The sequence below is a fragment of the Aspergillus oryzae genome, chromosome 1 (assembly GCF_000184455.2).
Source record: "Aspergillus oryzae RIB40 DNA, chromosome 1".
In the NCBI taxonomy this organism is placed as follows: Eukaryota; Fungi; Ascomycota; class Eurotiomycetes; order Eurotiales; family Aspergillaceae; genus Aspergillus; species Aspergillus oryzae.
In genome coordinates, this window is record NC_036435.1 from 5,480,601 (window position 1) to 5,503,032 (window position 22,432).

A 22,432-nucleotide genomic window follows, 5' to 3' on the forward strand; every position below is an offset into this window, starting at 1 on the left:
GATCGAATGAGACAGGCGGGGTGTTGGCGACTGTTTTACTAGTACAGAGTAACGAGGAACTAAAGAAACGGAAGCGACCGTCTGGACTATGTATCCGTGGTTAGGGTATCGTGGCATCGTTTGGGGCGTCATTCGCGCTTGTCAGTGGACGGGGTTGGCGGCTAAACCAGTGAGAAATTACTCGGGACTGATCCACTATGGAATGATCGCTGGGAAGGGAACATGCCAAAATGGAACAAGATTGAAGGGAAATTACGGCAGCGGTGGAGAGGGTGCGTGGGGAGCTTTGGGTTTTAGAATTGAATTTTTCATCGACTGTCAATCTCGAAGGAAACGAGAGAGAAGATTGCCGATCGAGTCAATATTAGATGTATCCAATAAGGTATATCATGGGATGGATCGAATGGACCGTACAGGCGACGTACTAGGTCTGTACCGTACTGGGTATGGTAAGGTTCAGCTCATCCCCAGCTCCAAAAGAACCCCAACTCCTACATTTTCCCCCTCAACTTCGCTCCCCCGCAAGGCCGCAGCGACCACACCACCAACGCCGGAGGAATACAAACTCCGGCCTCCCTGCCAATGTGAATCGCCGATGAGGATCCGGTCTAGACTGTTTCCTGCCTAGTGAGTCCCCATTTGGGTGGCTCGTTTCCACTCCCCGCTTTCTCTTTTGTCCATTTTCTTTCTTTTTTACTTTTTTTTTTTTTTCCCTTTTTCTGCCTTTTTCCGCTTCGCTTGTCGCCAAGTCGCAAATGGGGGAAAAGGAAAAAATTACGGAATGGATCTCCTTTCCTGGGCGAAGGTTCACCTAGGACGGAACGCATCCATTATTGCCGGTCGTCAATTACCTACGAAACATTCTTTCCGTTCCTTCTCTTCACTTCCCTCGCCTGAACTCCCCCTTTCATATCCCCTTCCAAGTTCCAGCCCTTCGTGACATCCCCTTTCCGAATTTAGTATCTGCTCAGCGAGTACGGTTTGGGACTAGTGAATCTCCTTCGACGGTATCAAAGCTATTCTTTCCCCGGTTATATTGTTGGTCCACACCCGCTATTCGGATGCTGCACCTTCACCGTCGACGTTACCATCCGGTATGCGATCCCGCACAGGCTGGTACGTGGCCCCAACTTTCTGTCTATAATTAAAAAAGAAACAAAAAAAAGGGAAAAAAAAGAAAGATATAGATTATACCAATACAATATCTGTCTACACATTCACTATGTCTACGCAAAGAAATTATTTCCTTTTCTTCGACATCTTTCGCCGGTTCGTCGTGAGCAGTGACTAACTTGTCTGCCCGTGTCATGCAGTTTGACGTGTCGTACTCGAAAACTCAAGTGTACGTTGTTCGCGCTGTCTTTCCCAGCGGTTACGATAGTGGAATGCGAAGGACTAAGACCAAGTGATGGATAGGTGATGAGCAAAAGCCCGAGTGTTCGCAGTGTCGCAAAGGCGGCAGAGAATGCCGCCCCAGCGAAGGGATCGTTTTCCGCCATCAGCAAAATGCCTCGATGAATAAGGACCCGGATGATCCTACCGGTGGGCGGGGCACGTTGAAAGGCTTCTATTCGTATAAGAACACTTTTGATGAGGATAGTGTATGGTTGGATATCCCAAAACATGGTACGGGCACACCTCCCCGGGAAAGCGATTTGCATAGCCCTGCAATAATGCGCGCACGGTGATGTTCGCGAGAGACGGTCTGGCTGATGGACTTACCTCGGTAGTTATCTTTGTCGACAACTCGGATCCGTATGTGGAAGACCTCGAAGCGGCCCTGGGAGAGTCGGAGGCGGCTATCCTCGCCGCGAATGCACAGAGCCGAGATTGGAACGCTCAGCAAACCATATCTTTGGATGGAGAGACCCAGGGTTTAAAAGCTCTATCAGCGGCAGCGATCCACGATCAACTACCGTATACCTCTTTGAATATGGACCAACAACCTTTACCGACCCCCGACAGTGGCGTAGCGTTTAATGCGGTTCCAGCCACGACCGTGACGACTGGCCCTTCGCCGAACCCGACATGTAATCCGATACCCGGTCAACCATCTCCACCCGTTTCGATTTCGCCCTCTAACAGCACCAATAATAATATCAACTTCCTTCTAAATCCCTCTCAATCACTTTCCCCGCAGACGGACCCTAGTTTGCAGAATGCAACGGCACGTAGAAGCTCGTCACTAACCGCGAGATCGGTAGCGTCGCGAGGTGCGGGTCCTGCTGAATCTAAACCGGACGTACCGGCGGAGACCGACCGTGAGATCATGTTTCTATTGAGGCACTTCTCCGAGTCGCCAGGGCTCTGGTAAGTTCTGTGGATTCGCGTGATCTCGTGAAAAGCCGTTAATATGTGGTGATAGGATGGACTTATTCGACCTTGGGACATATTTTGCATCGTACGTGCCGGCCAAAGCACGGTCCAATCCCCTGCTGCGATACGCTGCGTGTGCGTACGCCGCGAAGCAATTGGGCCGGGTCAAAGGCGCGAGGCCCCCTACCGGTGAATTCGCCTCAACACAGTCTCTGATGCGACGAGGGCCGGATGCGAAGAACGTAGACTGGATCTGGCATGGCGCAAAGTATTATGAAAAAGCCATTCAGCTGCTGATGAAGGAGTTACAGCCGGACAAAGGCCCCGCGCCGCTCAGCACCCCCGAGGCATTTGGCCAGTGGCAGGCGGCCGAACTGTCGGAGAATAATGACCCCAATAACCCGCGAAAGCGCCGAAGGCGTTACTCGGAGAGTCGATTTTCGAATGGGGTACACTCGGATGAAGTCCTTGCGGCAACGGCCATCTTGTCTGTATATGAATTCCTGGATGCCACTGGCCCGGCGTGGAATCGACACCTGAGTGGGGTTAAATCTTTGTTGGATGTGGCAGAGGTTGGCATGATGCCACTGGAGCAACACCCGTCACCCGGAGAAGCTCTGCCACAGCCGTTGAAGAGACCCGGTCTGTCCAAGGCCCGAAGGGCCACCTTTTGGAACTTTGCCCGGCAAGATTACCTGGCTGCCTGTAAGTGTATCCCGAATGACTTTCGAGCGGTCTTGGTGACGTCAAGGCTCTGACACGCGCCCTATAGTCATCAATGAGTGTAACACCAGGCTGAATACCGATGACCTGGTACTCTGGACGGAAGCCGGTCTTCAGATAGACAACATGGGCTTCATAATCCCTAGTAATTCAAACGCCGCCGGTTATCCTGAGGGTGATGACGTCATGAAGGAAGACCTCATCGGCAACGGTCTCATATGGATTCTTTCCAAGATCATCAACTTCATCAGCTCGGGGGACAATCTGCAGTTGGGGAGCGGTCCAGTCAATACCGGGCCTCTGGGTATCTCGCAGCAGGTTTTACTCGAGCGGTGGTATCGTCTGGAAACTGAGCTAGATGTTTGGTACAACGGTCTCCCTGATACCTTCCGGCCCTGCGCGCGGCTGGAGCACCCTTTGCAGAAAGACGGCGACGGTGATGGTGACGGATGTGCTTTGTCAGAGATCTGGTACAGCATTCCCGTCTGCTCGTCCGCGATGCAGCATTACCACATGGCCCGTATCTTACTTCTGATCAACAAACCTCATGAGTCAACTAGTAGACGGAGTACGATCACCAACCGACTCAATTCGTATCGTTCCATCGAGAGCGAGATCCGATTCCATAGTCGTGAAATTGTAGGTATCTCGATGGCTCACCCGGAAGGCTCGGTCCGGATCAACTCTCTCCAGCCATTGTTCGTTAGCGGTCAATGTCTCACCGAGCCTCGGGAACGTGAGATGGTTTTGCAACTGCTGCGCGGCATCGAGTTTGATCTTGGCTGGGCCACTGGTTATCGCGTAAAGCAATTGTTGCGAGAGTGGGGCTGGGATGAGCAAGCCAAGGTCGGGGCTCCTTGATCTCGGCATGACTGCCGTTATTTCAATCCTCAGCTCTGCCAAGCCCCAAGTACACCTTACTTGGGTATTGTTGCCGCGAGCTCTTCGCTGTCCCTGTGTTGACCACAACTGATGGTCGTGAATGCCACGAGAGATGCGGCTTTATGTCGGTGATTGACCGACAAACACCTCGCCCGGCCGTGCGTCTGGATGATATCCTTTAGGACAGACCCGAACGCCCATGGCCGCGTCCACCCTCGGGGGTGATGCCAAGGTATCATTCACTTCTGTGATTGCCTTGGATGCTTGTTTCGATGATTTGATGATACCACTGTATATGTACCTTTTGCAATAATTTGCCCTGTTAGTGTGGATCTTGCGTGTGCATGAGACCACGAGTGAATAATGATATCCTTTTATGTTTTGAGTTTTATATTTTGGCAGTTATTTCTCCTGCGTTGGAGCATTGTCCTTTTTACCCAGTGGTTAAGAGTTGGATTAACGAGTCACAACCTGTATAGATTAGTTGAAGCATATGGCAGAATAGATGCAGGAAGTCGGAAGTTGGCACGGGAAAGAAAAAAAAATTCTTCACAAATTTTTGAAATTTCCTTCTTTTGAACTTTTTTTTGTGGGATTGTCCTCCAGAAAATGAGAACGATGCCTGGACATGATCTTCACACGGCTTGGGGGAACAGGGAAGGTTTTGTTGGCAAAGGACTCGGCTGAGTTGCCTGAGGGTGAAGCAACTCCCGGGGCCATCCGCACGTGTCACGTACCCGTTTAAGTTTCCACACCAATAACTTGGCATTTAGCCCTATCCAAACGGGGACCGAATAGACTTTTTCTCGGCTTTTGCTGAGATCTTGGGTGGATGCTTGTCGGATGTGGGCTCGGCTTAAGAAGGAAGGTTCTCTCTTTTTTTCGCCTCGCTCGCCGGGGACTTGAAGCGTCGAAGGGGTTCTGCATTAGTTCGGCCTATCAACTATCTCGACTGCAACTGCAGAAGAACATCTATCGTCACCATGGAAGGTCTTCCGATCAGCCAGGCCCCGCAACCTTGCCCTGACGAAAAAATCTGGTTCTCTGAACCCCATACCGTCATCAGCCCGCAATGATCTTCAGGATCGTGAGGATCTTCCTTTTTGTGCCTTCCGTTTCGGGCGGCACGGCGGGTTTCCCCATCCGATCGTCCCGGGCTTCACCGTTTCCCAGATGTTGACAAATGGGAGTCAACCGTCAGGAAAGTTTCCCGATTCCATAGGATATTTCTCTGAGACAGCGGCTGTCTATCCTCCGATGCAACTCGTGTGTTGCTCTGTACGTCCAGTGTCCGGAAAGATCAATGCCGATCGCCGGGATAGCCTCGCTCTTCGCCGTCCGAGATGGACATGAGGGATCCACGGCCAAATTGGGGGCGGGCTTTGCTATTCTATCAGATGTCGGATCAAAACGGATGAAAGCGCAGTGTTACTGTGTAGTTTCCCCATTTTTCTTTTCTCGCTGGGGCTATCGGTCTGGCACTCTGGGGTTCCTTGTTTGTCTGCAGTAGTACCCACAGGTGGGCCGTGAGGTCATTGCAACCGAGGATGTTCCAGGATAATCTGCCTGTGGAGGGTGACGTAGGTTCACGGTTTGTTGACTGACTTCGCCAGACAAGAGCCATCCGAACCGTTTTTCACATGGTGCCGAGTGATGATTTCGCATCGCTTGCCTTGAGTCCTGGTCGACGCGACGTAAATCGCGCCCCAGGCCGAATGGCACAGTTACCGCCCACCAGAACCATCCGACTAGAACCCCACTGTCCACTGTCTGATGGGGCTTCAGATATATGAGTTGTCACAACCGATCCTCGGCTTCCTTACCCCAACAATGGAGGATCTGGGGGTGGCGTACTTTATGGGTTGCCGGCCCTCCAGTCGACGGCGATCAACGACGGTCAAACTCTGATGTCTGAATCGGAAAAGTGACGCGAACGGTGAGGATATTCTAGCGATTTTTTCGTATGGGACTGTATATCATGAGGTCAAGAAGCTTTGAAAGGAGATGGAACAATCTCAACCGTCTAAATAAACTATGGGGGCCATTTGTTGCAACTCGACCGGAGAATCGGTTCGTCCACAAGCTTAGGGTTAGGCAGCGAGAAGGTTCCTGATAATAGACTTTACTCAAGCTCAGGACGGAGGAGCGCTCAGGACCTCTGGTCGAGGTTACTAGTTTGGTTCATTGTTGTCGGCACCCTCCACTTTCGCTTAACCCTAACGATCCCGCGCTTTAATGTTGGCAATTTATCGAAGCCCCATGATTCTAATCCAGTCAGTCACACTACCGAAATATCACTCGAAGGAACAATATCTCTCACTGATAACAAATAAACCATAATATGATAATACGGAAAAGTCCACCTCCCAGAGGGCCTATACGTCCAGTGCCAGCGCCAAGATGCAATGATAAACTTGGTTGACTACCTACTATCCTGCCATTCTATCCGAATAGTTTCTTGATATAAGTTAACAGTGTGAGGAAAATATTCATGTGGGACTATATATTCTAGTAAATATAATATTCTAACTCTTATCCCATTGTCACTACCGAAGTAGAAAATAATACAGACGAGTCACGATTGATACAAGCGCTGGACCTTCTTTGCCCTCGCTACAATAAGGGACCTCTCCGGGCTTAGGTAAGCTGATAATGCCTCCAGGACACCAAAATTGCAGTACAGTGTAAGAAGACCATACCTGATCCGGATGATTTAGGGAGGTACGATGTTATTCCGAATCTGGAAGAGTACTGGGTACCCGGCATGCTACTAATCACTCGTGGAAACTAAAATTGCAGTGTAGAACTAACAGCATTGATGCTGACGGGAGATGCTCCAGGAATTAGATCGGTAGCCTCCACCCTGACTGGCTATTCTTTTCAGTGGGAGACACCGAGATTATGCGATAATGCCACGGGAGAACTAAAAGTGCAGTGTTGCTCCACAATCCGAGATTTTGGTAGTAGTGGGTCTCTACTGCAGGGGTTGGAGTGGTGGCCTCCATTTCCTGACTATTTATTCTGCTCAGTGGGAGATACTGAGATTATGCGATAATGCCACGGGGGAACTAAAAGTGCAGTGTTGCTCGAGGGCTATCGAACTCTACAATGCCAGTAGAGATAGTTCATGATAACCGTTCGGGGGAACTAAAAGTGCAGTGAGGCTCCACTCTGAGGCCGTCTCTACAGCTCGATGCTACGTATGTTCTGGTGATTGGAGGTTAATCTGCCAACAATGGCTCTAGGGAACTAAGATTGCAGTGTCAATGACATGCAGCTGGCCACTCAGATGGATTAAACAGAGGAGCTTATGTAAGGTTGACAATGCCATGACCTGCTGCAGAGACAGTGATAGATATGATTCGTTCAACGTGGTTTTAGGTAGGTATTAAGGTATATCCTGATTAATAGTAGAGTACCTTTGGGTCCTGCCGATAACCATTCGTAGGGACTAATAATACCGTGTGCATGCACCAATGGAATCGTAGCCATGTTTTTGTTCACTGATTAGTCGCCATGGTGGTAAATTACGAAACATGGTTTAGAATAGTAACAGAAATCAACTCGAACTGGTTGTGTGTCTGTAATTAATTTTAGCCTCGAATAGAGTGTCTGTGTATACAGACACATACTTTGTAAGGCTGTCTTCTTTTCTTCTTGTTTTAAGGGGAGGATCAAGCAAATACTGTTAGGCGAGAGTATGAGACTAACTAGGATTAAAGTGCAGTAGTCAGCGATTCCAGCAATACAGTCAGCAGGCAATCTCGCAGTGTCTCCGGTTGGCGGATATGGAAGCCAGATTTATGACTGGAACTCCTCCTTCCCACTAAAAATGCAGTGCTGTCTACAATTGATTGGGCAGCAGAACTGACGCTTGGGCAGACAACCCTCGCAGAGACTTAAAGTGCAGTACAGTGGCAAGTTTTAGCGTCGGTCTGATCACACGCTCGTCTTGTTCAAGTGCTTATTGGTTGTTTGTTGGCCAATGACGCAGAGTACTAAGTGCGTAGGCGAGGCTACACAGTATTCGAGTTGACTATCTCTCCCAGAGACTAAAAGTGCAGTGTAGCAGAGCCACACTCGATCTTTTGTGAGTACATACTTAGACGGGGCTATGTTGAGTTGGCAGTCTCTCACAGAAGCTAAAAGTGCAGTGAAGCAGAGCCACATTCCGTTTTTGTGCATCAGGACGGGTTGGCAGTCATTCACAGGGACTGAAAGTGCATTGTAGCTTCAGGTATCTGGTTCTTCCGCTAGATACATACGTAGCTACTCGAGGGCAACCTTGAGAGACACAGTCGGGCGGTGGAAAGAGATCAGCACTAGTAACGCAGGGTGGGAAATTAAACATTGTAGTTGAAGAATAAGTATACACGAGTATTATGGTATTTGCTCTGTTTGCCAAATTAAATCGAAGATCATAAACTAACTTGCTAGCTTATAGCTTGAACCTGAGATTTGGCAGTGCAAAACTGGATTATTGTACCGTCATGCCTCCATATAGGATCTATCTACTAGTAGCATGGGTAATAGGGAGCTTCTCGAGAAGTAGCAACCTGGAGGTGTTCGAATTGAAAATACCAGCTGCCACAGGATGCCCCTGGGAGATTGAACATAGTAATTGTTTATTTTATAGTACAAAATGGTCTATGCTTATACTTCTCCCATCTCGCCAAGCAAGCTATCGAGGTTCTTCTGAAGCTCGGCATGTTTTGCTGCCATGTCATTATACTTGGCCTCCCACTGGTCGCAATCGGCCTGAAGTGCCTGGGCACGACGCTCATAATGACCGGCCTGAATATCATCCTCGTTGGATCTAGCCTAGTCAGCGGGGAAAATTTCTAAATATCCAATGGATTGAGCGACACATACAATCTTTTTACCTCGCGAACTAGGATCTCAGTCTCTTCGACCTGCTCCTCAAGCATTTGATGACGGGTCGAGAGCGTAGCAATTTCTTCATCCTTGCTTTGGTTATCCTGCTCAAGTTCTTGGATTTTTGCCGTGAGCTTTTCCACTTCGGCTTGTGCTGTATCAGCCTCCGTCTGGAGGGACTTCATTTTCTGTGGGGTCGGGTTAGTGCGTGTGTTGAAAATTGAGGATTACGGCAGTGCTTGCCTCGCGAATACGATCCATGATAGGCGGTTATCTTGGTTTTCAGATCTGGGTAATAATATTATGGTTGGAAGGAAGAATGAAGATCGAGAATCCCCCTGTCGATGATGACAGCTAATCGACTTCTCCACATGGGTTTTTTGTGGGTCTGGCCTATTGGAATTAGTCATACATAGTGAAGCGTGATTTCTATTTGCTACATAATTTTCAACACAAAAATTGTGTGCAGTTGTGAAAAATAAAGGATTATTTTGGACTCACATTAGGATACATAGTAAATATGATGTGGCTGTGTAGGAAGTAGGGTAGGTACCCTCAGGTGACAGGCAGCGGCGGACGGCGGAGGGGCGGTGCAATGGGAGCGTGTTCTAGTAATCGTACATTCTCATGATTTTCAAGTTCAAGCAGGCTGAGCTCACTATTTGCCCGAGTACCTAAAGGCGCCTCACTGGGGCTTAGAGGACGATGCATATATGGCATCGGCTGATTGGTACACCTCGGCAATGCAGTCAGCGGCAGTTTGCTTAGTCCAGAAGCTTCTCGACGCTAAAGAAGCCGGTGTGCTTGGGGTTAAATTGCAGTTTGCCTGTGCAGTGTGCCTGGTGCCTGCCACGTCTACGCACAGTTCCCTGTGGCCAAGGTGGATACCTAGATGGGTGGTGTTGATTCTATTCAACTATCAACATACCGGTGCTTCAGAGCTTGAAACAATGCTTCAGGTAAACGGGGAAGCTCAAGTCAATTGCCTAGTGGCCATCGTATCAATCTAGTATACCACAAGAAAGATAAGGATAAACTGTACTAATGGGTTAAAGTTGGACGATCGCTGCCAAAGGGAGGAAATGAGGGTATACTTAAACCTATCGAAAATATATGACAAGGAGGACACCGCTCAGTTAGCACAATTGCGAAGAATAAAATCTTTAATACGAGGCGTTACAGAATTCAGTACCGTGCGACTGCAGGACGAATCAGATATCAGGTTTCATGAGTGGCTGAAGCGTTCAGCCTTGCCGATGTCTTTTAACGTGTGCTTCTCGCTCCTTGACGATGCTCTCGACTACACACCGTTATGGATGAGCGACATCGTCCTCTGCGTCGAAATGGCTTTGAAGTTGCAATCATTTGCGCTCTACCACTGGAAGCTAACGCTGTTCTTTGCTCATTAGACGAGATCTGGCATGATGCTCACAATACGTATGGGAGGGCTGTGGGGGACGACAACGCCTACGATTATGGAAGAAGTGGCGGGCACAGCGTGGTTGTCGTTACTTTACCTGGAATGGGAAAGGTGCCGGCATCCACTGCAGCTAGCTATCTCAGGATGAGCTTCAGTTCAATCAAGCTTGTACTGCTGGTCGGAGTCTGCGGTGCAGTCCCCCGTACCGACCGCACGGAGATTATCCTCGGCGACGTGGTTATCAGCCAGAGTATTGTAGAGTTGGATCGTGGTCGTCAGTACCCTAACGGCTTTAAAAGAAAGGACACCATCCTGGACTCTCACGGGCGTCCTAATGAAGACATCTTGGGACTGCTGCAACGTTGGAAAGCAACCTTGCACCTGAAAAATCTACAAAAGAAAACAACGGAAAATCTCAAGACCCTTCTACAGCACCCAGATTCCGAGGCACGGTACCCCGGTGCAACTGAGGACAAGCTCTTTGAACGGGATCTGCAATATTCCAGCGGCACCAGACTCAGTATGCGAAGCAGCTCTAACAGCTGCCTGTGACGAGCTTCAATGCGATGAGAGCAAATTAGTACCGCGTACTCGGTTACGCGAAAGAGATACAGACGGCGAGATCCCGACTCCGCTGATACACTTTGGCTTGATCGGCACTGCGGACACGGTTCAGAAGTCAGCGGCGCACAGGGACAAGCATGCAGAGTCAGAGGGTGTGATAGCGTTCGAGATGGAGGGGGCTGGGGTCTGGAACAAGTTCAATTGTCTGATAATCAAGGGTGTGTGTGACTACGCCGACAGTCATAAAAACAAGAATTGGCAGAACTATGCAGCTGCTGTGGCTGCGTCAGTTGCAAAGGAGATTTTGGGGCAGTACGTATCTCACGACCAACCATCACAGCCGGGAACACCGAATGGTGAGGCCTCCGACCATCTTGGACTATGACTCTTATTAACTGAAAGATAGATAGCTCCGGATATTTTACACAACATTCCATGATTTCTCGTGGTCGGTTAGAGCTTCAAGTAGTCCCTGACTCGCTACCCAATGATATGTTTCATAGGGCCACAAAGCGATTTAGAGAGGGCCTGGCAAAGGAGCAGTTGGACACCTTCAAGGCCACAGACCTTCGTGCCTTGAAGAAAGAGCTGAAGAAGATCCAGGATGAACAGGAGCAATCGCACTCATTGAGAAATCTTCGGCGGCTTGAGCGCTTTATTCAAGCCACTGAACAGATTGGGACCGTTCTTGAAGATATCCTAGGTACTAGCGAGGAGATGTGTCTCGTTTGGGGTCCGGTAAAGGCGTTACTGCAGGTATGAGTCTCTCAAGGCCTCCCTGCATTCTTGTCTAATGTGTCGCTAGGTAGCAAAAGGTAACGTGGATTTATTCGACACGCTTCTGGAAGCCTACGAATATATTGGTAGTGAACTGCCAAACCTTGGCGTCTACCGGGAGTTGTTTAAGCATCATGTAGGCTTGCAACGGATACTGGCAAGAGTATTTGCCCTTATCTTGGAATTTCATGAGAATACGTTGAGATTATATTCCGGGAGAGGTGGGATATCACGGTTCCTGACTGATGAAAAGTACTAATTTTTCGCACTACAGCCCTAAGAACTGTATTTCGGCCACTCTGGAAGGACTTCGAAACAACGCTATTTGATGTCATTGTGCGGGAAACCGGCTCCCATAGGATAATGATCGAAGATAAGACAATGGCCTTATACAGCCACCCGGGACACTGTACGATGGATGCGCAAGAAGTCCGAGACCACCTCGAAAGCACAAGCAACAACATGCGCTTATCCAAGCAGGAGCATCAAAAGGCACGAGAGAAGATGTACGATGAGGTCAGATGCTGGATTGCAGGCGCTGCAGGGGTTTCCGGCGTCGAAGACGTTGCAGACGTCGTAGGTGCTGAGACCGAGAGTGATCATAACAACATCTGTCGTGACCGAGGCTTTTACCCTGGTAGCGGTAGCTGGATTCTGGAGAACGAGAAGGTCAAAAAATGGCTATCACCAGAGCCGGAGCAGTCGTCTAATTCTATGCTATGGATTAATGGGCGTCCAGGAACAGGTTCATACCACTCAGTACACCTTGCGCTCTTGTACATAACTTTCTAACGCATGCACTCACCAGGTAAAACATATTTAGCATCGGTCGTCATTGAGACCTGTCTGGAGGACTCCTCGTCGGTTACATGCTACTTTTACTGCAAGGAAAAGGTGAAGTCGAGAAACTCTGCGATTGCGGTACTCCGTGGTATTCTCTTGCAACTTGCGCGTCAGCACCGCGAATTGATCCCTTATTGCTATGCGAAGATCAAGAGTTCCGGTAGCCTCATGTTATCGGATCTATCCACGGCAAATGGTATTCTGGAGGTGTTCTGTGAACGAATTCCTCGATTAAATGTGGTTATAGACGGTGTTGACGAGTGCGAAGAGCAGAGAAAGGATTTGATCGACATATTTAGAATTCTGGTCAGAAAAAACGAAATCTATGCGAAAGGGAAACTTCGTGTCCTTTTTCTAAGTCGGCCCATGAATGAAGTCAAAAACGCCCTACCGGAGGCTGAGATGCTTGCTCTGGAACCGGACCACAACAGGCAAGACATCCAAAAGTATTGTGAGCGCAGAAAACGCGAGTTTCAGAAATTTGGGTTTGACAATGAGTACCTGAAGGATGTTGTACAGATAATATGTACAAGGGCTGATGGTATGGGTGGAAGGAGGATCTTGAGATATATGATAATATCTAACGATTCTATAGGGATGTTCCTGTTTGCTAAGCTGGTCATGAACAACTTAAAAGAACAGCCAACCAGGGAAGACTTTCGTATTGAGACCACCGCTGCGATATTGCCCAGTGAGATTGACCAAGCGTGCGTGGCCTCCTTTTACCAGCGTCCGCTGCCTAGTCATTGACTAACTGCTGGGTAGATATGCCCGAATCATGGAGCGCCTTGCGCGTGACCTAGGTTCAAAACAATATGAATATACAGAATTGTTGCTCGGTTGGTTAGTATGCTCGAAAAGGCCTCTAAAATGGACAGAAATCCAAGTGGCATTATCTACCGATATTAAGACATGGGGTCACACGAGCGAAGTGAACCCGGACCGCAGACTAGAAGACGACGTCCAAGAATTGTGCGGATCCCTTGTTCAGGTGCTCAAGGGCAACCGAGTCGAGCTTGTCCACAGCACAGCGAGATTGTAATAAATCTCTATCTTCTCTTCGGATGAAGCCAAGCACTAACATGGAGCTAGGTTCATAGTCCAGAAAAGCAATATACGAATCTCTGCAGCAGAATGCGACCTCGCCCTTCGCTGCCTGCGGTATCTTAGCCTTGATATATTCAGGCCTGATATTTCCGCCCAACGACTCCGGGAAAATGCTTTGCGTGGTGACTTTGGCTTCCAGGATTACGCGGTGTCAGCCTGGTTTCTCCATGTAGGGACATTGATAGAGAAGAAACATGATCTTCTTGAAGGGATCATCGACAGCCAAGACCGGGTCGCGAGAATATCCCGAGAGCTCGAACATTTTGTGAGCTTCTATCAAGAAAGCTTTCCACTGTACGACAACAACATTCTGGAGCAAGCATGGATAGATTGTGAATTCTTCCAACAGTACCCCTTTCATAATAGCCTTGTCAGAATCTGGAACCATATCTGTTGTGCCCAAAGGGAAGACTTGGAATCACGCAACAGTGTGAGCATTCCTTTGCTCAAGGAAACGTTGACTCGCAACCGACAGTTGCTGGAAAACCTGAGTACAGAAGATACGGTTACTCTATCCAGGGTCTATGATGAATACCCCTTCCGCTGTCCCAAGGTGTTGTGTTTCTATTTCCACGAGGGTTTCAGAAACGCGCTAGCCCGTGATAACCATGTCGATCATCACAACCGACCATACCGTTGCACAGTAGGGACCTGTGAAATGAATGGGATGGGCTTTGCCGAAAAAAGTCGACTCACAGCACATATGAAGAGATTCCACCCCGAGGAGCGCGATCTTGGCGAAACGTTCACACCTTACAATCGGACGAGGTCAGTAGGTGCCCGGTATGAATGTCCTGTTTGCAACAAGCGCCTCGTGAGGAAAAATATCCTGGAGGATCACCAGAGAATCCATACCGGAGAGAAGCCGTTTCGTTGCTCTGAGTGTGGCAAGGGGTTTGCGAGGAATTATGACAAGAAACGACATGAGAAAATCCACGAGAAACGACGAAGATAGACCGAGTACCATGGTGGTAGCACATATCTATTACTATTTGAGAATTCATAATCTCTTATCAGTGCACTTTCGTGGTCCTCTCATATAATTTAGAATTTCCATCTATTTGTGATGCAATCAATGTGCAACAATCAACAGGTCTCCATTTATAAAGTCATGGTTCAACTACAGTCACACGTAATACTTTACTCAATAATCTTTCTTCATCAAAAAATTACATGATACCGACTCCGTCTGAGGCCTAAGAATGCAGTGATATGCGGACTGAGCACCTGATAGGTGGGAAAGAATGGACACCCTCTCGTGAGAACTAAAAGTGCAGTGTAGGTGGCAAAAAGTAGTGGTAAAGAAGTTTATACTCTTGACTTGGTTAGATGGATCAACGTGTGTAGTCCTCTCTTGAGAACTAAAAATGCAGTGCTTGCACTAACAAGGCTGTTAGTTCTTTAGTGTAGGATTGGTTGTACATAACCTTGGTCTAATTGGATAGAAAAATATAGAATAAAGTAAGGGCAACAGAAAGCTACGAAAAGCAGCCCAGTAAAAAGATAAAATAATCTCTTGAAATATAAACACCTTTGGCTTAATTAGATAGAACAGTATTATAAGAATCCTGGATTGTCAATTCATTAGAACGGCCTTCTAGACTAGATGTCAGGCCTACACAGCTCCCCTAGCCAACAAAACGTAAGAATCGCTACCCTTGTGTTCACAAAGCCAGCTCCACTGTGGTAATCGTGAGGGAGAAGTGAGACTGTTTACCCTTCAACTCGCAAACTCTCCTGGTATGATGACAGACTTGCAAAAGAGCACTTGGGGAACTACAGTGTCAAGGAGCTAGGGTTGACAGGAGTGGATATCAATATTCAGTCTGAGTCATATGAACTGAAGCAGTCGCAGGGGGTAATCTGGTCATCAGCCAGATCCATTTATGTTCTAGTAATTGTCCTGTTGTGGATGCTTGAGAAATTTGACTGTAGGGAAGTGGTTCTAATGGATGAGAATAAATATTAGTTATTTTAAACTTCCAGATCAATTACCTCAACTGGAAATCCAGCTTGAGCACCTAGCTCCCTGAACTGGTCCATTAGGTCATCATTCTGTAGTCTCAAGTCGTCCGTGATCACTTATGGGTTCTTGATGTATTTCCCGCGTCTCAAGGCTATACTGTATGTGGTAGATTGAGACGTGCTCCAGTCATATCACCTATGATCCTTGTATAACTCGAAAGAAATAGTCCCCTTTGTATCTATCTTTTTGCTGTCTTCACCATCGTTATCTCCAAAGATTGCGTCTAGGCGATAGCGCACTCGGCAGCCACATAATGATGTACAATCAGTGTCTAATCGCACTAGACGATGATCATGTCGAGCAATAAAATCATCATCAGGAGTCTCGTTAAAGAGCATTGCTAGAAAGTTCAGATATGACTTTTCATCATTCCAGATATGCTCTTCTTCTGTCCGCGTCAGATATCGTTTAATTAAACCAATTTGGTTCTCGGAATGCTGCGGTCCAACCATCCATCGTACTGATTGCAGAAGCGCCGCATTATCCCGTCCGATACCGATCAAAAATACCGGAATTTTATTTCGCATTTCGAAGATGAAAGAGTTGAGGCTGTATAGTACCCGTCGTGCCTCATCGTAGACCTGATGGTTGACAGCCAGCAGGGCCAGAAGGTTGTTTTTTGGGTTGTGCTGAAACCATTTCCCTTGCCGATTTGGGTAAACAGACGATGTCAACATTCGTTCTCCAAACGTGATCTTGCCAAAGCACAGAACGAACTTGTACACCATGAATCGAAGCTCTGAATTGGATATAGGTCAGTAAAACAGTCCTCATCGTGACAACAATACGGCGGAAAGCCGATTCTATCTCTGAGCAGTGAATCACAGACCGAAAGGAAGTCGAAGAAAAGGAAACTTTCCCTTCCGCTGCCAGACTTTGACCGTTTTCTTTTCAAATTGGAATGGCCATCCTTGATGCCGGTATCGTCTGATAGTGCCTTTCTGGAAATCACCATTTAGAACATCGTGGTGCTTTGAATAAACAACATGTTCAATGAAATTGTATCGCCCGTTGATGGTCTTGGAGCAGACTGGGCATCGATACTGGCAGTGTCTCCTATTTCCCCCGTCGAGAATTTTCTCAATCTTCAAGACGTCGTGGATTCCATCGGCGGGTATTCGCACATCCCCTGTGTAGCAGCTCAAATGGTCACGGAGGCCGGTCTTGTGTACATATTGCTTTTGGCAGAAGGTACAGACCTGGGCTTGCCAGGGCATATTGCTGTGGGAGCTTTTGTCCTTCTCTTTATAGATATCGAAGCATTTTGAAGTCGAGGTTGCTGAAGACGAAGGTTTAAAGGATGTGTTAACTCCGACGCAATAGCTTCGGATCTACGGAGTATATCTCAAAGGCTGTGCCCTAGGCATCGACCGCTGCCTAAACGACTCACCGCCCTGCAGATCCCTTTGGTTCAATTGAAGGCAATACAAAACCACGGAGGATGTGCAGTCTTTAATTGAACCCTAACTGATGCCAAGATATACTAATCTAGATCAGGGATGGCATATCCAGATCGTATCTGATTGGCTAAGATACTGGATCCCCGGGTGGGCTATCCAGAATAGGTAAGAATTTCCATAACTACAAGAATAGCAAAGATAGGGAGGATTAAGCATCCACGCCCTCAAGGTCCAGAAGTAGTAAATGGAATGTAAAAAAATCATTCTGACATGGCTAAATACTGCTCAAACAAGGTGCTAAGTTCTAATCATCATCATTAAGCGCAATGCCTAAAAGCAATGCTATGGCAAAATCTATTACGAATGGATTTCTTTCCCTTTTCCGGCCACCACCAGCTCCCTAGACAGCGATTGCTGTGGCAAGATTGGCATTGAGACTGTCCTTCAAGTCGTCCTTCTCAGTGTAGCTGTCAACAGGTGTGGGGAAAGAGAAGGTGTCTTGGCTGACGGTAGAATCCTGGGGAGCACTTCGCTGAGCGGGCCAGATCTCGTGGCCAGCGGCGTCTTCCTTCTTGTTGTGTTCTGTGACAACCTCCCGTACAGTCTTCTGGAAGTGAAGAGGGCCCTTCTCCATCTCCGGGTGGAGCTGGCCGTTGACGAAGACGCCGGCGTTCAGGTTCTTCTGCGTGTGGATGCAGAGGTATTTGTCCTCGGACATGATTCGTTTGTACATGTCGCTGATAAGGTTGAATTCCTCATCGCTGGCGTCCTTGTGCCGATAGACTTCGTAGCGCATGACCGACTTGGTGGGGCTCATAGGGGTAAATCGTTGCATGAAGAAGAAGTGTGGGCTGCAAGAATGATTAGTACTGGTCTAAACCTATTGGGAGGAATGCACTTACGAGATGTTGAACGAGGCGTTGGGCCAGAAGTAGGTGGTAGCAATGCGGAAGCCCTTATCAATCTGATCTTGTCGTTGGGCACCGTAGTGCTGGATATGGCCATCTTTGGTCTTGACATAGTAGGAGTTGAGATCGGCGATGGTAGGGATATCGGGGTGAGCGACTTGGCAGTGGTAGCACTCATTGTAGTTATCGGCGAGAATCTTCCAGTTGAAGTCGCCTTCCATGTCCCATGTGTGGTCGAAGTTGTACTCATCGAAGTTGTAGTGCTGGAAGCGAGGCTGCTCATCGACTCCCTCGAAGTCGTCCTTCCAAGCTACCTCTGGGGTCGCGCTAGCATCCAGGTTGACCCAGACGAAGCCGTTTCGGTCAATGTGAGTGTGAACGGGAGCGAGATCGCTGCTGTGGCAAGCCTTGACATTTCCTTGGTGGTCTTTCATGACAACGAATTCGTAGCCAGCGGCGTCATACTGGACCCAGTCGCCAGGGTTGGGAACGCGGGCCTTGTGGGTGGTGAGAAGCCACTTGCGGGAGAAGATAGATCGTCGTTCAAGCTGGTACATAGCTTGGGAGGTGTACCAGGAGGCGGGAAGAGCACGGATAGGCGTGTTCTGGTCGTCCTTCGCCGCCGTAGCGGAGGTACCAAAGAAGTTCCTCAAGAAAGACATTGCGAAGATGTGTTTGTTATTAAGATTAAGACAACTAGAGAGATTCAGACTCTGATGGTTGAACTTTGCTTTGGAGTTTGCTGTTGATTACACTTGATCCCAGAGACGTCTGCCCTCCTATATAGCTATCACGGTCACATTGTCACGGAGCTGAAGAAACCCTATCCGAACCATTCCCAGGTAATCACACCCAATACCGATAACCTACTATGACAATCAGGTGGCCAATTCCAACGGGAGATATACTTAGGTGCCGATCAGGTGATCGGTAGGTTCACAACGGGACCGAACCGAATGGCTTAAACGTTATCAAGCACCCCCTGCCGTAGAGCCCAAAGAGTCCAGCCCACGCGTGGTTCCCCACCATTGGCTCCCCAGAGTCCTATCTTGATCTAGAACCCCGAATGGATCCGTCTCCGGCGGTTCGGTGGACACCCGTTCCACACCGGCCGGTTTAAACATACCCTAAATGGCAGTATTTATCATGAACCGTTCCCCAGACCGGCGGACAGCCTCAAATCCGGATTTGCGGAGACAGACCCCAAGATGCTTCTAGCAACCAGAATGAATGATCAGGCTACTCGTACACCCAATGGCGATGGCGATGACACCGCCCGTGCCGTATTAGTAGTCACGAGAACTATCAGGGGCTGGGAGGCTGCAGAAGTCATGATCCTAGGTGTGTCCAAAATAGATTCCGGGGCAGATAATCGTATCGGTTCTGATTGGCATACGGTCGCATCTACTATCTTGGAGAGTTTATTTTGATACGAAAGATATGGTAAGTATGAGTTCCTCCTGTGTCCTATAGTCACAAATCCTTTAATCCTCAGGGCACCAAAAGACCATCTTCATCCATGATTAGCGTGTGCTGGGAGCTACAGATTACGTCGAAACACTGTGGTGATACCTTACTCGACTCCGGGCACTGGTTCTGGGAGGATTTGCTGTAATTAAATCATGATGATTCAACACCAATCAAGGCAAGCATGCCTTAGGTGCCAACTTTACAATGCGCTTAACGTTTGAGCCCATTCGCCCCCGAATTTCCAGGATCTCTCTAATCTGGTTGCTGCTGATGCAAGAATACTTTTTATAAGGGTAAGAACGTTCACGTGAGGGGCACCTCCAGCGAACCACAACTTTCTATTACATAGCCAATAACTTAGGGTATGACTTCATTCGGCACAGTCGGGGTTTTTAGTTTGGGAAGAGTATGCCTTCTGAAAAGTCCGATTTAGTGCTAAGAATTAGACATCTGAGCACGGTGCAGGTGCACTGGTAACTATACCGGGCAACGGAATGTTATGAAGCATTTTTGGCGTCCTCTTTAGGGGGACGCTTTGGCCGAAATTGTATAACAAGTGCACGAAGCCTTTCTTGTGCTCATCATTGCCCCTAGCTGGTGCCCCGTAGGAATGTCGTAAGTCTTCCTTGGTGGGTCCATATGATGACATTTAGCGAAATCAGTTTCCCGTCCTTTTGATGTGGAAAGCCAGTCATATAGCCTTTAAAATCCAGAGTGATGCCTATGACTTTGGCAAGCAGGCTGCAAATGAGTCAGAGTGATTTGACCTGTGTCTCTGAATCATTCTCCAGGCTCCGCATTACTTGGAAGTCTACTCGTGGTACAACAGGGTTGTCGTCAAGTGCTTCCTCGCGGCAGTTTACATGCGACCCACGTTTGCGGCCATACAAAGGGCCTTTCTCCTTCTCTTTTGCCATTATTAGAAATTAGAAAGTCCCGCTATTACCGGGAAAACACACGTTGGGGAGAGAAACTGATGCTAATTCCATGGGGTATTTTCTCGATCTAGCCACAGGATAATCTTCATTTTATTTTTATATTCTGTATCTCAAATTGTGTAATTATAAACTGGGTTTGAATATTGATTAAACCTTCCTCGGCACCCCATAACCTGCCTCAAGTGGTTATCAAACCAGTCAAGAGTTGTACATTCTTCACTATAATAAGCCGCTTCATCCCTCTCAGCCGTCTCGGTAACTTGTTACACGCACTGGCCTGAATGAAACCATGTGCCTCGCAAATTTCCCACCCATTGAATGAGCAATGCCTAAGATTTCCCGTGTTCTACCGACAAATATGCAACCACATCTATCTTCGACCATTATACCAGGAGGCTGTATGCATGAACACAGACCAATGGGGTGTTCTGGTTGTCGTACTGGTCAAGGTAATGCAGTCTTCTTTTTACTATACGCGAGCTACCAAATTGAATTGGGTCCTTTTATTAGGCCCCAAAACAGTTAGCCAATGTTATACAGATATATAGCAATTTTAAAGAGAGATATTAGAAAAACCCCTAAACCTGATTAGGAAGGTTATCCTGTCCCCTCTCTAAGCGGCTGCCCTGTGCCCCGATGGGACTTCTTTCTATTCAAGGTTATGTTGCTCCTTAACCCGTTGCCCGGTACACCCGTGCTGGCTTGACAAAGAAGTAAAACTGCTCCAGGTTCAATGTAATCTCCACATTGTTGAGTTCAGGGGTGGTCTTCGCTGGTTTAGGGACAGGAACAGAAGTAACTAAAAATATCTGGGCTTATTTAAATCGGCAGTACAAGTTCACAGTAGACGTGCTTTGAGGACTATTCATTCACCTTGTCTTTGCGTTCTCCATATGTCCTTTGAATGCTTTCGCTTGAGCCCGCAGAGATGTATTGTATCTTACTTATTGTTGTGTTATATCTATCTACTTTATACTACTGGCCAAGGCGCAGGCTTATTTAGGCAGAAAAAGCCTAAACCCATGTCTTCCGAATGGCGGAAGCAGTGTCAAGACATCAAAATAATGGAGCCCTACAAGCATAACCTAAGAACTGACCCTCATCGACAACTCCCAAAACAGTATTTGGTCGCACGGTGCAATTTTGTCAACCGTAACGGGCAAACCGGACTGCGACAGTCAAATATCCCTTTGGACAAATGCATTGGTTGGGATGACGATGCTTTCGGAGGTTCCAACCCGAAATTCATTGCAGAGTCTGAGTATATATATATTTTCATGATATCTCTCTATATTGGCTAATATTACCAGCGGGAATGGACCTACTAAAGGCAATTGCTGGAGCTGCGTATACCAATACTGGGTTAGAGAAGGCCAGCCAAATCTCGGTTGTTGGTGCAAGAGAGCGCCTCGCCCTAAATTGGTTTACGAAGAAGAATCGGGGGACATGGGTGTCCAAAAGTTTTTCAATCTAGGTATGCGTCCTGCATGATAGACTCTAGATTTCCTCCTAAACACATGACGATAGATGAAGTAATGAAATTTAGCGATGGTAATCTACTATGCCACGGATTCAGCGCGATGCCAGACCTGATAAACCCTGACCGGGAACAGCTTTTGCGGATAGTTCGTGAAGGCCCTCCTGGATACTCACCGCCAAGATATCTTCCTCCAAATCCACTAAATCCTCCCGCGGCACCTCCGCCAAGGTACGGGGAAGCTCCACCGAGATATGAGCCTAGAGCTCCGTCAAATTGACGACTCAAAAGACACTAGTGGGAGTGGCTATGAAGCTCATTTCATTTCTTGGGGAAGGGGGAATACAACACTGGATTCCTCTTAATGTCAATGACTATCTACCTGCAAGTCCCGGGCTTGATACATGTACGCCTTGGCGCTGAGATCTGAAATTGTTTGGTTGATGAATGAAAGATTGTTGTGAATACACTACTGGCACCCACCCACACACTTCTTGGGGATTACACGATACTTTCAAATAATGATTTTACTCCTTGCTCGCTTTTGAGATGGTTCCTGAGTCCGATATTCTTACGTTGCCCTTGCTTTCCTCGTGTCTAACCACGAGGCAAAAGGTATGAAGGCTATCGTTACAAGATTGCAAACCCTAATGAGTACTTTTGATATAGCCTCGTAATTCCACTCCCTGCAGGACTACTTTCGGCG

The 22,432-nt window shown here is 47.8% G+C and overlaps 5 protein-coding genes across 5 annotated transcripts; 2 read left to right on the forward strand and 3 right to left on the reverse strand.

Annotated features, from left to right (window-relative positions):
• Positions 1-3,165: 3,165 nt before the first annotated feature.
• On the forward strand, positions 3,166-3,900 carry AO090005000374 (uncharacterized protein; the record flags this gene model as incomplete). Its single annotated transcript, XM_001817394.3, has 1 exon — positions 3,166-3,900. The coding sequence occupies one exon, from the start codon at positions 3,166-3,168 to the stop codon at positions 3,898-3,900; it is 735 nt and encodes a 244-aa protein (XP_001817446.3).
• A 4,674-nt stretch (positions 3,901-8,574) lies between these two features.
• AO090005000372 (uncharacterized protein) lies at positions 8,575-8,981 on the reverse strand (the record flags this gene model as incomplete). The annotated part of the gene is made up of 2 exons (XM_001817393.3): positions 8,575-8,737; positions 8,794-8,981. The coding sequence occupies 2 exons, from the start codon at positions 8,979-8,981 to the stop codon at positions 8,575-8,577; spliced, it is 351 nt and encodes a 116-aa protein (XP_001817445.3).
• A 1,127-nt stretch (positions 8,982-10,108) lies between these two features.
• AO090005000371 (uncharacterized protein) lies at positions 10,109-13,150 on the forward strand (the record flags this gene model as incomplete). Its single annotated transcript, XM_023234136.1, has 9 exons — positions 10,109-10,736; positions 10,759-11,136; positions 11,187-11,232; positions 11,284-11,536; positions 11,586-11,778; positions 11,832-12,302; positions 12,366-12,596; positions 12,648-12,941; positions 12,996-13,150. The coding sequence occupies 9 exons, from the start codon at positions 10,109-10,111 to the stop codon at positions 13,148-13,150; spliced, it is 2,649 nt and encodes an 882-aa protein (XP_023088929.1).
• A 3,204-nt stretch (positions 13,151-16,354) lies between these two features.
• Positions 16,355-16,750, reverse strand: AO090005000368 (uncharacterized protein; the record flags this gene model as incomplete). The annotated part of the gene is made up of 1 exon (XM_001817391.3): positions 16,355-16,750. One exon carries the CDS (start codon positions 16,748-16,750, stop codon positions 16,355-16,357), a length of 396 nt encoding a protein of 131 aa, XP_001817443.3.
• Positions 16,751-17,333: 583 nt separating this feature from the next.
• AO090005000367 (uncharacterized protein) lies at positions 17,334-18,503 on the reverse strand (the record flags this gene model as incomplete). The annotated part of the gene is made up of 2 exons (XM_001817390.3): positions 17,334-17,784; positions 17,836-18,503. 2 exons carry the CDS (start codon positions 18,501-18,503, stop codon positions 17,334-17,336), a joined length of 1,119 nt encoding a protein of 372 aa, XP_001817442.1.
• Positions 18,504-22,432: the final 3,929 nt, after the last annotated feature.